The 17,407-nt window shown below is 42.4% G+C and overlaps 1 protein-coding gene across 7 annotated transcripts in view; it reads right to left on the bottom strand.

Annotated features, from left to right (window-relative positions):
* Positions 1 to 17,407, bottom strand: part of LOC147111785 (LIM and senescent cell antigen-like-containing domain protein 1) — a 211,182-nt gene that overhangs the window by 57,403 nt on the left and 136,372 nt on the right. For 5 of the 7 annotated variants that reach the window (XM_085999015.1, XM_085999017.1, XM_085999018.1 and 2 more), the window contains exon 2: positions 7,960 to 8,119. In XM_085999015.1, coding sequence (XP_085855141.1) covers positions 7,960 to 8,119 — 160 coding nt within the window. Of the gene's footprint in view, positions 1 to 7,959; positions 8,120 to 10,429; positions 10,800 to 17,407 lie in introns of those variants that run through there. The other 2 variants (XM_085999011.1, XM_085999012.1) reach the window with 2 other exon arrangements.

The raw sequence follows: 17,407 nt of genomic DNA, 5'->3' as shown, positions 1-17,407 counted from the left end.
GTAGCTCAAGGTTTGGGCACCAAGCTTCATCGTACCACCGCCTACCATCCACAGGCGAACGGTTTGTGTGAAAGATTCCACAGGTCCCTTAAAGCCGCACTGCATGCTAGTCTCCGTGGGCCTAGTTGGGTGGACAGGCTCCCTTGGGTGCTGCTAGGTCTTCGCACGGCGTCTAAGGGCAACCTGCATTCTTCTTCAGCAGAGCTGGTTTACGGCCAACCACTCAGAGTGCCTACCGATTTTCTTCCTCCTCACACGGAACCCTGGTCCCCAGCTCAGCAGCTCGTCAGCCACCAGGAAGCGGCTAGGAATTTCATCCCAGTGCCTACGTCGCATCATGACCTGCAGCGCTCCCATGTCCCGGTGGATCTTAAGAGCACAGAATACGTGTTCATTCGGCAGGATGCTCGCAAAAACCCGTTCAAACCGCCTTACACAGGTCCGTTCCGCGTCATCCCGTCAGGTGACAAGTCCTTCACAGTCGACGTCGGCGGTAAGCCTGACCACATCTCCATCGACCGGTTGAAACCGGCGCATCTGGATCTGAGCGAACCAGTCATCACCGCTCAGCCGCCTCGTCGTGGTCGTCCACCGTCGACTGCCGGTCCAGTACAGCCACAGTCATCCGCCGAGTCGCCAGTGCCCGCCTCACCTGGTCGACCACAGCTGGCCTCTTCTTCTCCTCCGCCTGCGGCGTCATCCCAACCACAGCCAACGGCCAGTTCATCTTCTAGCGCTCCATTCCAGCTGCCGGGGTATCGCAGTCGGTCGGACAGACTCGTCAGACCCCCTTCTCGCCTTACCTTCTCTGTTAAAAGCAATTCTGGGGGGCGCATGTGGCGGAACCACCAGAGGATTACGGACAATTGTATATAATTCCTTTTACAGCAATGTAGTACAGCTGGGGGCTGCACCTTTAATGTATCTGTTAACTGTACTAGGGCTTCTTTCCTGTACTCCGCGTGATGACGTCATGCCGTCCGTCACGTGATCTCTCAACGGCGGGAAGAACGTGATGACGTCAGAGCTCGGAACCTTCTAGCAGTGGAGCTCGGAACCTGCTAGCAGTTGAGCTCGGAACCTTCTAGCAGTTTCCAGAGAGGCTTTCAAGCAGACCAGACCTATTTGCATTGTATCCTACAATTTCCTGTACAGCTTCATTTGTTCATTAAATTTTATTGTTTTTGATTTTCTGAGTCGATCTCAATTCTTCGGCTAGGAACTCCAGTTCCTACACTACTGTCATTCAAGAAATATACAGTTTTGGCTCACTATATTGGCATACTGGTGGTGGCACTGGAAGCAACAAAACCATGGCTGGATCTAAATTGCATTTCAATAATGAAATAGATATTGCAAGTTAACATTTAACCCAAATATACCCCATAAAAACACAGCGCTTAATTCTTTAAGCATCAATTCATCCAAATTACAAAGCAACATCAAAATAAAACTAAACCAGAAATGTTCTTTTACCATATATTTTCACTTAGACGTGCCAATTTGCTTTCAATTACTGCACACAATTAACTATTCTTGAAGATACTGTTTTCATGAAAAATGTTTCTTTGCTTAAAAAGAGAGCAGCTATGCACCACAGTGACATCAGACGAGAATGGTGCGATGATTTAGTTCACTACTGGATTTATAAATTACTTTTTTTTAAATGAAGATTGAAGAAAAAAAAATTCAAAATCACTTCTTTCTTATGCAGTATAGCCATGTTTGAAACCATTTGATACTACAGACATTTTTGTTTTGTTTGAATTGGCTGCCATCTCATTATTTGAAAGCATAGCCCTGCATGACTCAGGATTCCTCACACATATGTTGGCACAGTCACCTGAAGAAGCAGTGGTATTTCAACACCTCTCCAAAAATGAACATTTATAATCCAAAGAGACATTTAATATAAAAGAGAGAGTAACTTTCTATTTGTGGAGAAAATCATTTTACATTCATAAAGTAAAGCTCTGCACTAGGATATGTTACTGTCTCTTGTTACTTAAACCATTCAATATCAATATTGAGAATTTGGCATGTTTCATGGTGGTGCCGCTGCCAAATTAGTTTAAACCCTCTCCCACAGCACTAGTTAGTTTGCCCATGAGGTTATTGATTCCAGCTCTGTTGAGGTGCAATCCGTCCACCTTCAACAGATCTCTCCTGCCCCAGAACTGGCCCCAATGCCCCAGCAATCTGAAGCATGTATTCAACGGTGTGCACCACAATGTCAGAATAAAGTGATCCAGTTGAAAGTATGTTACGCTCTTTCCTCTCAAGCCACAGACAGCTTGGAAATTACCTGCTTTTGATAAGATACCAGGAAATGTGCCATGGAGGGCCAGTGGGGGCATGGCTTATGATCTTCCTTCCCCTGTGTGGAAATGCTTGTCATCCAAATGATTGGGAATTCAGAATGCAGGTTTGATCCAAGCGTTGAGGCAGCACTTGAACTTTGCCTTTACTCAAGTTTCATTTTGTCTGGCAGGGCTCATAACAAAAGAAAGGCTATTTTGTTTCTTGGTTTTAAATTCTTTTCCACTACCTGATGGGTTATAGGTTGACTCCCCAAAGCCTTTCCACCATCTACAAAGGCACAAGTAAGGAGTGTGATGGAATACTCTCCACTTGCCGGGATGATTGCAGCAGGAGGGAGGGCTTCAGATTCCTGGGGCACTGGGGCCAGTTCTGGGGCAGGAAGGATCTGTTGAAGTTGGACGGATTGCACCTCAACAGAGCTGGAATCAATAACCTCATGGGCAAGTTAACTAGTGCTGTGGGAGAGGGTTTAAACTAATTTGGCAGGGACACCACCATGAAAAATTAGAGAGGAGAAACAAGGTGCACAGAGGACTAGAGCAAAGAATAGTTCAAAAATAGGAAGGTGTCAGACACTGGACAAATGCGAGGCAGTCTGATGCATTTACGCACATGTGCGCCAAACCTATGTAGTGTGGTAAATAAGGTGAACTGCAGGCACAAGTCGCCACATGGGACTATGATATAGTGGCAATAACAGAGACCTGGCTCCAAGAAGGGGAGGATTGGGAACTTAATATTTATGGCTACAAGGTATTCAGGAAAGATAGGGAAGGGGGGAAAAAAAAGGTGAGAGGTGGGGGGGGGGGGGGGGGCGGGGGTCAGTGGCAATATTGATCAAATAAACTATCATAGCAGTGGAGAAGGTTGATGTGGTTGAGGGGGGTCAAAGGCAGAATCCATTTGGTTAGAATTAAGGAACAGTAGAGAAGCTATTACACTACTGGGTGTATACTATAGGCCACCAAATAGTAGGAAGGAGATAGAGGAGTGAATTTGCAAGCAAATTACAGAACAATGCAAGACCTATAGAGTAGTGTTAATGAGGGACTTCAATTATCCTAATATAGACTGGGATAGTAACAGTGTAAAGGGCAAAGAGGGGGAGGAATGCCTGAAATGTGTACAAGAGAACCTTTTTGATCAGTGTGTTTTAAGCCCAATGAGGAAGGAAGCAGTGCTGGATCTAGTTCTGGTGCATGAATTGGGGCAAATGGAGCATGCATCAGTGGGGGAGCATTTGGGGTATAGTGATCATAATATCATCAGGTTTAGAATAGTTATGGAAAAGGACAAGAAACAAATCAAGCATAAAAATACTTAATCTGGAGGGATAATTTCAGTGACTTGAAAAGGAATCTGGCCCAGGGGAGTTGGAATCAAAAATTGGTAGGCAAAACAGTAATTGAACAACAGCCTTCAAAGAGGAGAGAGATGGTTTGTGTAGAGTAGACACATTCCCATGAGGGGGAAACGAAGCTAGAGCTTCCTGGATGACTAAGGATAAAGAGATTAAAATGAAACAGAAAAAGGAGACTTATGACAAATGCAAGATTTATAATACAGTAGAGAACCAAGCTGAAAATAGAAAGTGCAGAGGAGATCTAAAAAAGGGAGTAGGAGGGACAAAGAATACATGAGAATAGATTAGCAGCTAACATAAAAGGGAACCCAAAAGTCTTTTCTAAACATATAAAGGGTGGGGCCGAGGGGCTACAAAGAGATCTTCTTGTGGAGGCAGAAGTCATGGCTGAGGACTTCACTAAAGAGGATGCTGCCAGTATCACAGTAAAGGAGGAGGTAGTAGCGATGTCGGATAGGATAAGAATAGATAAAGAAGACACACTTAAAAAGTTGTCAGTCCTCAATGTGGAAAAGTCACCTGTTCCGGATGGGTTGCATCTTAGTTTACGGAGTAAAGTAAAGGTGGAAATTGCAGAGGCTCTGGCCACAATTTTCCAATCCTCCTTAGATATGGGAGAGGTGCCAGAGGACTGGAGGATTGAAAATGCTACACCCCTCTTCAAAAATCGTTGGTGGTGGGAAACACATGGCAGATGAAATTTAACACAGTGAAGTGCGAAGTGATACATTTTGGTTGGAAGAATGAGAGGCAATATGAACTAAATGGTCCAATTTTAAAGGGAGTGCAGGAAGAGAAAGACCTGGGGGGTGTAGGTACACAAATCTTTGAAAGTGGCAGGACAAGTTGAGAAGCTGTTACAAAAGAATATGGGGATCCATGGCTTTATTAGTAGAGGCATAGAGTACAAAAGCAAGGAAGTTAAGTTAAACCTTTATAAAACACTGGTTAGGCCTCAGCTGTAGTATTGTGTCCAAGTTCAGGCACCATACTTTAGGAAGGATGTCAAGGTCTTGGGTGAGGGTACAGAAGAAATTTACTAGAAAGATACCAGGGAAGAGAGACTTCAATTATGTGGAGAAGCTAGTGTTGTTCTCCTTAGAGCAGAGAAGATTTAAGGGAGATTTAATAGAGGTGTTCAAAATTATGAAGGGGTTTGATAGTGTAAAGAAGAAACTGTTGAGTAGCAGAAGGGTTGTAAGAGAATAGGTATCCAGAGGACACAGATTTAAGGTAAATGGCAAAAGATCCAGACATGACTTGAGGAAAAAAAATTTACACAGCGAGTTGTGATTTGGAATGCACTGCCTAAAAGGGTGGTGGAAGCAGATTCAATAGTAACTTTCAAAAGGAAATTGATAAATACTTGCAGGGAAAAAAATTACAGGGCTATGGGGAAAGAGTGGGGGAGTGGGACTAATTGGATAGCTCTACCAAAGAGCCGGCACAGGCATGATAAGCCAAATGACCACCTTCTGTGCTGTATCATATACGAGCGAAAGCCTGCATCTTCAGACACATATGGGAAATGCCACAGCAGAACCACTAGTAAATAAAATTAAATGTATCTTTGTCATGGATCATGTGCTTTTAACAGAAGTCACGGAAGTTGGTGCTGCTGCTGCTGCTACAGCTCTTCCTGATTGGTTGGGGTTTATGTTAACAAGCTCCTCCCTTCAGTGGAACCATGCATGTGAGTTTCCCCCCCCCCCCTTAAGTTGCACATGTGATACAGTTAGAGGTTACAGCAGACAGGAGGACTTGTATAGTTTTCTGTGTGTTCATTCACTGCCAGATCTGGCTGGACCACAAAGCACTATTCGAGTCATCTCTCATCTGCCAAAACTGCTCACTATTTCAGGTTTATCCTGGAATACAAAGATAACCCCCGGTTTCTTTTCTCTACTGCAAATCATCTTATTAAACCGCTCTCCGCTGTCTCCTCCACCTTCACCTCCAACAAGTGCGAGGAGCTCATGGACTTCTTTGTCACTAAGATTGAAATCATGTGTTCAGCTGCTTCCCTCCCTTCCTCTAGCCTACCAGGCCAAACTTCCTCTAAGGTTCCCTCCTGCCCTAACCCTGTACTCGCATCTTTCTCTAGTTTCTCTCCAATCTCCCCATATGCCCTCTGAGCTCATCTTCTGCACGAGACCCACCTCCTGCTCCCGATTACCACCAAACTGCTGACCACCCAACATCCCTTCCCGGCGCCCACGTTAGCTGATATTGTGAACTGTTCTCTCTCCTCAGGTACTGTCCCCCTCTCCTTCAAGTCTGCCGTCAACACACCTCTTCTCAAAAAAAACCTTGATCCCTCCGTCCTTGCAAACTACTGCCCCATCTCCAAACTCCCTTTCCTCTCCAAAGTCCTTGAACGTGTGGTCACCTCCCAAATCCATGCCCATCTTTCCTGGAACTCCATGTCTGAATCCCTCCAATCAGGTTTCCTTCACTGCCACAGCACTGAAATGGCTCTCGGCAAAGTCACAAATGACATTCTATGCGATTATGATAATAGTGAACTATCCCTCCTCGTCCTTTTCAACCTGTCTGCAGCCTTTGACATGATTGACCACACCATCCTCCTCCAACGCCTCTCCACTGTCGTCCAGCTGGGTGGGACTAGACTCGCCTGGTTGCATTCTTATCTATCCAGTCGTAGCCAGAGAATCATCTGCAATAGCTTCCTTTCCCGCACCTTATCCATGGTGTCCCCCAAGGATCTATCCTTGTCCTCCTATTTCTCATCTACACGCTGCCCCTTGGCGACATCATCCGAAAACAGTGTCAGTTTCCACATGTACGCTGACGATACCCAGCTCTACCTCACCACCATATCTCTCGACCTTTCCACTGTCTCTAAAATGTCAGACTGCTTATCCAATATCCAGTATTTGGATGAGCAGAACTTTCCTCCAACTAAATATTGGGAAGACTGAAGTCATTGTCTTCAGTCCCCATCACAAACTCCGTTGCCTAGCCACAGACTCCATCGCCCTCCCTGTCAACTGTCTGAGGCTGAACCAGATTGTTCACAACCCTGGTGTCATACTTGACCCCAATATGAGCTTCTGACCCCATATCTTCTCCATCACCAAGACCACCTACTTCCACCTCCGGAACATCGCCCGATTCCATCCCTGCCTCAGCTCATCTGCTGCTGAAACCCTCATCCATGCCTTTGTTACCTCTAGACTTGACTATTCCAACACACTCCTGATTGGACTCCCATTTTCTACCCTCCATAAACTTGGTTATCGAAAACTCTGCTACCTGTGTCCTAACTCACACCAAGTCCCGTTCACCCACCACCCCTGTGCTTGCTGCCCTACATTGGCTCCTGGTTAAGTAATACCTTGATTTTAAAATTTTCTTCATTTTCAAATCCCTCCACGGCCTCGCCCCTCCAAATCTCTAATGTCCTCCAGCCCTACAACCCTCCGAGATATCTGCGTTCCCCCAAATCTGGCTTCTTGAGCATTCTCAATATTAATCACTCCACCATTAGCGGCCGTGCCTTCAGCTGCCAATGCGCTAAGCTCAGGAATTCCCTCCCTAAACTTCTCTTTCCTCCCTTAAGATGATCCGTAAAAATCTATCTCTTCGACAAAGATTTTGGTCATCTGTCCTACTATTTCCTTATGTGGCTTGGTGTTACCCCCCCCCCCCCCCGCACAAATTTCCACTTCTTCCGACACCTTCAGCAGCCTGTACCCTCCCCACCCCACTGAGAATAGTGGTGATGGGGGCAGGGGGGCAAGAGACAAAAGAAAGGGAAAGAAGGAAAGACAGAGAAACAGACAGAGGTGAGAGAGAAAATAAATATAGCAAAAGCATGGATACCATAAAACATGCCCTTTATGATGATGCTTTTACCATGATTAATCCAGGATTTTTCCCCAAATATTTACTATGACAAAAATCAGAGCCCTTGCTATATCCATCTACATGGTCGGATATCAACTGTACAATTAATTTCCTCCTCATACTATTTTTCTCCCGCCTGCTTAGGCTTCACCCCTCCACAATTACTGGACCAGTTATAGCTGTGAAGGGATGCAAACAGATGCAGGTTTAGAGAGCTTCCCCACCCCCCCAAGCTGCCCAGATAGCTTGGCTAAGTTTCAGGATCACCAAATGGGGAAATCACTGGAGACAAGTCATAATCTGATAAGATGGTTACGAAACAGGAAATAACCTATAGCATTCTGAGAAACTCATTCATCAAATATTTAATGGACTGTGCAGCTGTCCCACAAGTGTCTACTCACCTCATAGAAGAGCCCCTCTGGGAATTGTTGGAAGCACTGAGCGCATACAAAACACTGTTCATGATACAGCTCTCCATTACTGTTCACAATTCTCTCAGCAGGTGCAAAGCCACTTTTGCATCGCTCGCACATGGCATTAGCCAGAGCATTTGCCATGTTGCTGCAATAAAAGAAAAACATAATACACAAGAGTCAGATTGGCATGGTACACCACTACACAGACATGAATTAACTTGTCAAGCACATGACTTTAAATGGATTTAGGTTTGAACCTGAATGACCTACATTCTTATCTAAATTGTTCCTGTCATTCTTTTTTTCCGCCCCACACAAAAGAAAAATGTAACAAGGGTCCAAGAATCTGCACATTTTTAAAGGAATTGCATTATTATAGTACCATAATGCATTGGTAGTTTAGCACAACGGATTAGCTGGTAAGCAGGCACCAATTCCAGACACAGCCCTGCATCCAGAGAATATAATTCAATTTATAAAGACTCCAGCATGTATATTCTATCAAAATTTAATATACACAATGCACAAAGTAAATAAAAACAAAATAGAACAGCTGATCTCCTGTAGCATTGCTTACATGTGGTCTGGGGTCTTGAGTATATAGTTTTAATACTTCGCTACTAACATGGCTTATGCCACTACCTGACATTCCCTGTGGGGTACAAGTCTAAATAGGTCCAGAGGTTAATTAGATGCCAATTATTGTCGCTGGAGATTTCTCTAAATTGGTAGCTGCTTGACTTCTCTCCTTCGAGAGAGAACATCTTATCTATGACTTGAAGGTTAGAAAAAAAAGGATAAAATAACTAGGATTATTTCTCTTTTTGTGCATTTTGGTTTAAGGTAGTATAAAACAACCAACAAATCACAACTGAATTAAGTATGATGTCTGGAGTATGATGGATAGTCTCTTTTTTAATACAGCAATACAAGATAGAAATGACAGTAGTAACAATATGAGGGAAGAAGTTAAGACATTGTACAGATTCTGCCATAGAAGCACAGGCAGATTACTTTTTCCAAAAGACAGAGGTAGATTTTGGTCTTTACCACCTGGGCATTAAGCAACACTTGAGCAGAGCACAGGAAGGATTGCACAGCCCTTATAGAACCCGTCGGATTTTCTTTCCATTCATTTCAATGCAAAGAAAATCGGATGCGTTCTGTTTCCCATGTGCGATCCTCCCTGCCAAATTTTCCTTTCTGCAGTCTGCCCAGGCTCAACACCCAGGCAGTAAAAATAAAATTCTACCCCAGTGTCTATCTTAAAGGAAAAACACTCATCAAGGTTGGTGACAATCTGACTGAGATGACAAGGTAAAGGGATGAAGTGAAAAGGTGCGTCAATTTTTATTGTTTAGGATGAAGGAAATCTATTAAAGTCACACATGAATTTCATCATGATGACATTCTGTGCAAATGAGACAGTTATGCTTTCTAATTTGATTTAGGTTACTTGCCCTTTAATGTATACAACTGGACAAATTTGAAAGCCACACAGTACAAGCCACACCTCCTACAATAAAGAGGATAAATTCAGTTTTCTGTAACTAAAAATTCTCATTATATTGTGATTATAGTCATTATTATAATACAGGGTAAATTCAGGTTTTGTGCTATGAAGATGCCAAGCTTAAAACTATTCCTTATTGGCTCAAAATTATGGGCTTCCAACAACAGGTTACTGATGTAATTGCTGACCTAAGCAAAGTAACTAAAAATCTCATGGCTGCTCTTCGTCCCACTACTGGCAACAGAGCCTCCAGCTGCCAGAGTCCTAGTTGCAGGAAATCCCCTCACCACCTCTCCCCGCCTCCTTCAAAAACACACCTCTTCGACCAAACCTTCAATCACCTTTTCCTTACTTCTCCCTTTCTGATCGCTAGCCATTTCCTTCTTTATGCCTATCTGTGAAGTGTTTTGAGTTGTTCTTTTTATATTGAAGGTGCCACATAAACAAGTTGTTGTTGCTCTCAATACCACAAAGACAAAGTCCCAGATCTAAAAATTAAGAGAAGTACTGAAAATACTTGGATACTCAAGAATCACACTGGCAGTGAACTCTGGTTTTGTATTAATCGGCTATCAGCATAACAACTACATTAGAGTATGTTTTCAGATGTTTCTAGTCACTTGGCAACCGGTGGTAGTATTCATTTCAAGACACTTTGAACAGACATATCGGATTTGTTTTGTTTAGAGCAAATACAACAGTTTATACAGAACAATTGATAGCATGCGCCAGTGCAGGATCTTATGTTACCGCACTAAAGTATCAAGTTTATTGTAGAAGTGTTACATGAATTTGCAGGGTGTATAAAAAAAATCACAACACAATGCTGCATGAATTAGTAATTTCTAGTGTCATAAGCCATTGAAAAAGATTTTAGTGCAACAAAAACACAGCACAAAATGTCAGGACACCAAAAACCACAACATGCGGAAAACAACTTACAATCTAGCATAAAAATCACAGAACTCCTTATATATTTTTATATCACTCCGTCTTCTCTGTGACTTAGACACAGCTTTCTGGCCTTCATTGCTTTCAACAGTTTCTGGACCACCATTGATGGTGGTGTGAAGGACTTCGTCTGTCTCTGGAATTATGTAGGTCATCGCTTTTTCTCGGGGATCCATAGTATATTGTTAAAATGGTCCAAAAACTGATGCTTTCCGATGCTGAAGACAATCTGAGCAGACAGAATGTACTGCGTGATTTACAAAGGCTGTCTGATGATCACTAACACGTTCTTCCAAAGCTGTGTAAACTTTTCCAGCCCTCAGAGAGAGAGGAAAGTCAGCATAACCTTCTGGGGATATGTTACAGCTTCAAATTAAGAGTTCAGCCAAGAGAAAGGTCAGAATGCCACTGATGTGATGCGTGGGATCGCATAGCAAAGACGTGAAGTAGCACTGCTATGTTTGGAACAGCTGTTTTAACATCTTTAGGAGAAAATATCTGTTACATCTATTCATTCAGAAGACCTTACAGATGATTTATTAATCAATAAAAAATAGTAGAAAAATTATGGTTTCTGTCACAATATTAATCATCCCTTTGAGAACTAAGGTAACATTTCTGTACAACATACCTCTAATTTTAATTTACCCTAAAAGTGCAAGTGAAAGAAACAAATGGCCTATGACTGCATTTATTTCTTTAATAATTGTACACAATATATACAGGAAATATTTTTTGAAGACATCTTCTGTACACACAGAAATAATGCATCTTCAAAGCCACAGTGTATTCAGTTCTCCAAAGCTTAGAGATTTTGCTTCATCTTCTTTGAAATATTCATCAGCAAGGTTGAAATATTAATTTGGGATTAATAGAGATAAAATAATTCAGAAATCTGTACAAAATTAAGGATCCAAATAAAATTGATTACGGGCATAACTTTTAAATTCTCTTGACAGATGATCCGCATCCCCGAGAAAAGGGCCTCCACGGGCGGAGAGTTGCGCTATTTGCCCAGCGAAAGCCCTTGAAATTCTAAGGCCTGCTTTTACCAGTGTAAGAATTAAAAAAAAAAAAAATGTTATCACTCATTTATACATTAAAACCCTGTCCAATAAGTTTATTTTTTAACCCCGTTAAAACATTTCCCCCCCCCCCCCAAATTAAAGTATTTAATTAAATGGCATTTTAAACATGTAATTAAAAAAAAATTATTTCATGCGTTCGTGTATTTTTTAAAGTGATCCCCATTCATACTTATGGGAGTTCCGAACGTACGGACTCCCCATAAGTATGAATGGGGATTCCCCTTCTTTCATGGGTTGGGCTGGCCCACATGATCCCAGGGGTGCTTGTGAACTGCATGCGCCTCTGGGATACGTGGGCCTCTACCTTCGGGTACCCGGAGAGGCCCAGGAGCGCGAATCTACGAATCCCTTGGACCACCAAGTAAATTTGTAGATTTTTTGCAGGTCAGAGGCATGTGCCTGTGGGAAGCCTCCGACCGCAAATTTTGGGCCATTGCCTTTACAAGCTCTAATAGAGGAGGACTTTTACACAGTAAACTACATTAGCAGTGATGCCTTCTGAATTATTTTCTCTAATTCCACAAATAGGCACACATGGTAGTCACATTTCCAAACTAGGTGCTTGATGACAACAGCTGCTTGAAATGGTTTAATTTGGAATTACTCTGCCCGCTGGTCTGATTTAAAGAGGATATTTTCAGATATGGTGTCATTATTGCCTTAACCAGAATAGAATTACCGTACAATACTAACCCATAGGTTGGTTACTGTGAAGTTGTCTTAATCAATGCTTACCCTTTCCCCCACCCCTTTCCCCTCTCTCTCCTTCCTGCTCTCTCTCTCCCTCCTTTCCTCTCTCTCTCTCCCTCCTTTCCTCTCTCTTTCCCCCCTCCAGTCTCTCTCTTCTCCCCCCCGTCTCTCTCTTCCCCTCCAGTCTCTCTCTCTCTCTCTCTCTTCCCCCAGTCGCTCTCTCCCCCCCAGCTCTCTCTTCTCCCTCCAGTCTCTCTCTCGATCCCCGGGCCTCTCTCCCCCCCCCCAGTCTCTCTCTCTTTCCCTCCCTCTCTCTCTCTCCTTCCCACACAGACAGACAGACAAACTCATTTATATATATAAAAATTATTTCTACTTTTTTCATAACAACATGCCCTCAAAAAACCCTCGGCACCGCCGGGCACTCCAGCTAGTCTGCTATAAAGGTATTAATTCAATGGTGTTCCATAAAAGCTATAGCTAATTATGTGTTGCAGAGAACACGCACACACACATTTATGCAATGAATAAATAAATATATGAATAAGTAACTCGATTCAGCCAGCTTAGGACATAGGTAGTGATTTGATGGCGCATGCTTCATCACAGCAGGACATTTATCTCCTTTCAGTCAACTACTTACTTCATTAGCAGAGGGAGTGTCGTGTGGAGGCCAACTATTTTTTATGTTCTCTACTTACATAATGCCAATCCCCACATTCAGTCATATTGTACTGAGCGATTTCAGTTTGTGTCTTATCCTTTGAGAATCACAAATTAAGAAACTCTGGTCAATGTAATATGCAGCATGGCAGCAAATCGGATTATTTTGCACAGATGTGCTGTCATCATCACTGCCTGGCTGGCTGTGTTCAAAAGAGAGGAGCACCACATGACAACGGTATGCAAATTGAGGTTTGATAATCAGGATCATATCACTGTTCCTCTATCACAAATATCATGGTTATGACTTTCTGCTTCTGTTGGAGAGCTTTCCATAAGTAAGCACTCAACCAGTCCTCTATTTAATTAAATTATTGAATTCTATTGTCAAAGTAACATGCTATGACCAACCATTTAATTTTTTTCCTGATCAGAGTTGCCAACCCCTCCCGCTTTGCTCGGGAGTCTCTCGGAATCAGCTATTCGTCTCCTGGGAACTGCTGCTGGCAACCCGGGAGAAAGGTTTGTTGTGTGGGCAGCTGGTGCATATGCATAATCCAGAGTGTTGCCGCTTGCAGCCAATCAGCTGTTCGCCCTCCTGCCGCTTGCCACACTTCCAGTGAAGTTACATTGGCATTGGAGGGAGCTGCTGGATGTGTGCCTGGACAAGTTACAGCACGTAGACCAGTGGTGAAAGAGCTGCTGTGGAATGAAAAGTAGGAGGACGGGCTGGAGTGGTGGCAGAAACCACTACTCATTTGAGGATTGCAAGGACCCGAGCTGGGAGTATCTGCAATTTCGAGAAAGTAGAGAAAAACATCTCTGTGCATTATATGATGGAGCCAGTCCAGAAGCTACCTGTCCTCTGCCGTTTACAGTTTCACTCGGACTATCTAACTTGTGGAGGAATATAATTTTTTTTTTAGTGTTAAAGAATTTATGGTGACCCAGAAGAAAATTACTTTTGTATGCGTGCTTCGAGTCTTCATGGCCCAGACTCTTCATTCCCACCCGCACTATCCTGGTGTCTCCCAGGCACTAGAGGCTAAGTTACGGTGACATGAAGCACCTGTGGAATGCTGCTGTGGAAGGAAAGACAGGTTAAAGACATTGGAGATAGAATCAGAATTTTAAAGAAACCAAGCCAGAGAGACCGACAATTGCAAATCTAGGGCCATCTACAAATAAACAAGACCTACTGTGCAGAAAATGCTGAAAACACTCAGCAAGCCAGGCAAGCAACTGTAAAGAATGGAAAATATCGATGTTTCAGGCTTAGCCCTTCATGTAGGTATTACAGATAAACAGCTTATAAGAGGAACATAGCAAGGGTCGAGGGACAGTGAATGGGGGGAAAAGAGGATCAAACATACAAGAAAATAAATTAAATTGGGTGGAGAAGTGGAGATGGTTGCCTGTCAGAACTGATAATGGCATAAGACAGAAGGTGACATGGAGAGAGAGATTAGGGAGATAAAAGGCATAGACGAGATACAGAGAATGCGTCAATTGTTAAAGCATGTTAGCTAAATTAGAAGGGGGTAGTGTGAAAACCTGGCTATCACCTTCCGTTATGTGCACAATTTAACAGCACATTTTGTCCTTTTCATGTGTATCTACAGCAACTGGGGGTCACGCGATCAACCCAACAGCAATATGTCCAGCCAGAGTCGGCAAACCCACCTGATCAAGCACTGGTTTGAATTTCCAATGATGGAAATTCTAAGGAGTTAATTCAGGAAAGGCACCCAATTTGGGGGATTGTTGTGACCTCAGATTGTTTAACATACCCATCTTGTAGCATGTTTACATTAATTCTCCAAGGGGGCAGTGCAGTGGCCTTTTGACTTACTTCCGAAATGCACTTGCAACTCAAGGCAGGTGGTCCCATTATGTTATTACCAGCAATTGTGAGGTTTCCTTATAAATTCTCTTTTTATAAATTAGCGGATCGCTGTAGTTTAACAACAACAGATTTACGTCAGTGTAAATGGAGTACAAAATGTAGTATGTTTTCTACTGTATAGTAAATTTGAATAATACGTAACAGGTTTGACATGAATGAGCAAGCGAGATTTTGCCCACTGACATAGTTAACATTGGAAATAGCAACCAGGCAAATGTAGTACTATAAAACAGAATAGTTGATGTTTCTGATATTCTGACAACTGCGTACAGGAAACTTTTTTATCCGGCACCGACGGGACCGACGTGGTGCCGGTTCATCAAAAATTCCGGATAACCGAAAGCTACAGTAAAAGATACGGAGCTGAGAGCTCCGTATAAAGCAACAAACCTGTTGCTTAGCAACAGGTTCAGAACAATGGCCACAAGTTCCAAGCGTCTCTGTAGCTTAGCAACAGCTGCAGCCACACCCTTGCACAGCAACAGATCGAGGAAGGCAAGTAATAAAACTTACCTGAACCTACTCCTGAATTTTGCCGGTTAACCGAGATTTCTGGTTATTTAGGTGATGGTAAATCGAAAGTTTCCTGTATAAAGCTTAAACTAAACTGTAATTGGGTTGACTTAGTATCGTTGAAATATAATGGCATGCAACAGCAGAGATAATATAGGCTCCACAATCTTTACTGGACTATGAGGTTTCAGTAAAGCAGCCAAAACATTTTTACATCGTTCTGCTTTTAATTAAATCTTTATCATAATTAGAGGAGCTCAAACCTCAATGAATCCAATAAGAATGAACCCGGTGGTCTCTGCAAGTCTGGAATTACAAAACCTGACTTGGTAGAACTTCAACTGAGTGCCTGACTAATACAATGAGCAGCCTTTATTGCCTTTTGGAATTACACAACAAAGATCATAAACTGGCCCCCACAATACAGAAATATCAATGGCTGACTGACACTGGGTCATACTAAAGGAGTTTAAATTTGCGTGATTAAATTGGAAATATATTTTTGTCCCCAAAGCATACATATCATAAACCGGATAAAACAATTCGTGGTATTCAAAATATTTCTCATAATTCAAGGTTTTGTACAATATTTGTGCACATGCAAAATCAAAACACTTAAATTCCTGAAGTACAGTGAGAAAACCTACGATACAGTTTATTTGAATTTCCAGAAAGTCTTTAATAATTTATACATGAAAGATTACTATCAAAACAAAAATACATTGGAAATCTGGGATATAATGAGAGACTGGGTAAGAAATTTGATAAAAAGTACTAAACCAAGAATACTCGCAAGAGATGCAGTGTCAGACTGGAGAGGTGTATCTCTGCAATCAGGGCTTGAAATTCAAATAGACGGGGGGCACAAAGGTCATTAACTTTGCAGACAATGCTAAAAGGGAGCAGAATTAACACGGAGACTTTAAAAGGGACCTGGTAGTGACATTAGTTTCATCACTTTCAAGGTTAAAACAAGGTGGAGAATTAAAAAAGCAAATATGATAGATAACCAGAATAATGCAATGTAAAGTCTTTATAATGCATTGGTCAGACCACATTTGGGAGCACTGGGTACAATTCTGGTTGTCACACTTCAAAAAGGGACATACAAATATTGGACAAAGTGCATAGAAAAGCAATATGTATCCCATGTGTAAAGGAAATAAACTTTGAGGAAAGGGAAGCTTAAGTTCTATAGTCACAAATGAGGAAGGACATTCAGCCCATCTTAGTTCATCTATCCAGAAAAAACCCTACTTTCCTTCCCTTGCAACATCCAACTCTTTCTCAAATGATTTCATGTACTGATCACTGTGTGTGAAGAACTCCCTGATGCTTGCTCAAAACTTGCTGTCTTTTGTCTCCACTAGTCCTATCACCATCTCGTCTCGTTTTGAATACCTCTTAATGTCTCTTCTTCTCTTTTGTTCTCTCCCAGCCCGGCCTCTTAATCTACTTCATTCCCTGTGCCTCTTTATAGTCTTGATAAAGGGTTTTGACCCGAAACGTTGACTCTAATTTCTCTCCACGGATGTTGCCTGGCCTGCTGAGTTTTTCCAGCATTTTCTGTTGTTATTTGCCTTTTACTAGCTTCAGTCTTGTTCCTTGTCCTACTCTCTTAATTTAATTTAAAGTCGTTTTTCAGATTTATGATCACCACTCAGATGTCTCCTTTCAAATGGTGAACCCCAAGTTTCTACAGTCTTTCCTCACAGCTCACATCTTTGACAGTAGAAGCCGGTCTCTTGGTACTTCTGTGCACTGCCTCCAGTGCCTGAACATGTCCCATTTGCTTTGGTGATCAGAACTGGGCACAGTATTCAAGGTGTGACCTGGCTAGAGCACTGTTAAGTTTGGCAATGACATCAGCCCAGTGAGAAGGTTAAGGAAAAACCTCATTGAGGTATATGAAGTAATAAATGTCATGGATAACGTGAACCCAGAACATCAATCAGACCAATAGAACAAGAGGGCACAAAATTATGGAAAATTTAATTTAAACCATCTCTTAGAAAAAAAATTACTTGACATTTGAACTGGATATTGAGACTTTCAATGTGGCCAGACCTATGTTTTTTCAATCTTTCTGAAGATGGAGAACATTTTGCC

The sequence above is a fragment of the Somniosus microcephalus genome, chromosome 10 (genome assembly GCF_052327205.1).
Source record: "Somniosus microcephalus isolate GS21.2 chromosome 10, FLI_Smic_1.0, whole genome shotgun sequence".
In the NCBI taxonomy this organism is placed as follows: domain Eukaryota; kingdom Metazoa; phylum Chordata; class Chondrichthyes; order Squaliformes; family Somniosidae; genus Somniosus; species Somniosus microcephalus.
The sequence above is the reverse complement of the archived record's forward strand: the minus strand, read 5'-3'. Positions and strand labels throughout refer to the sequence as shown.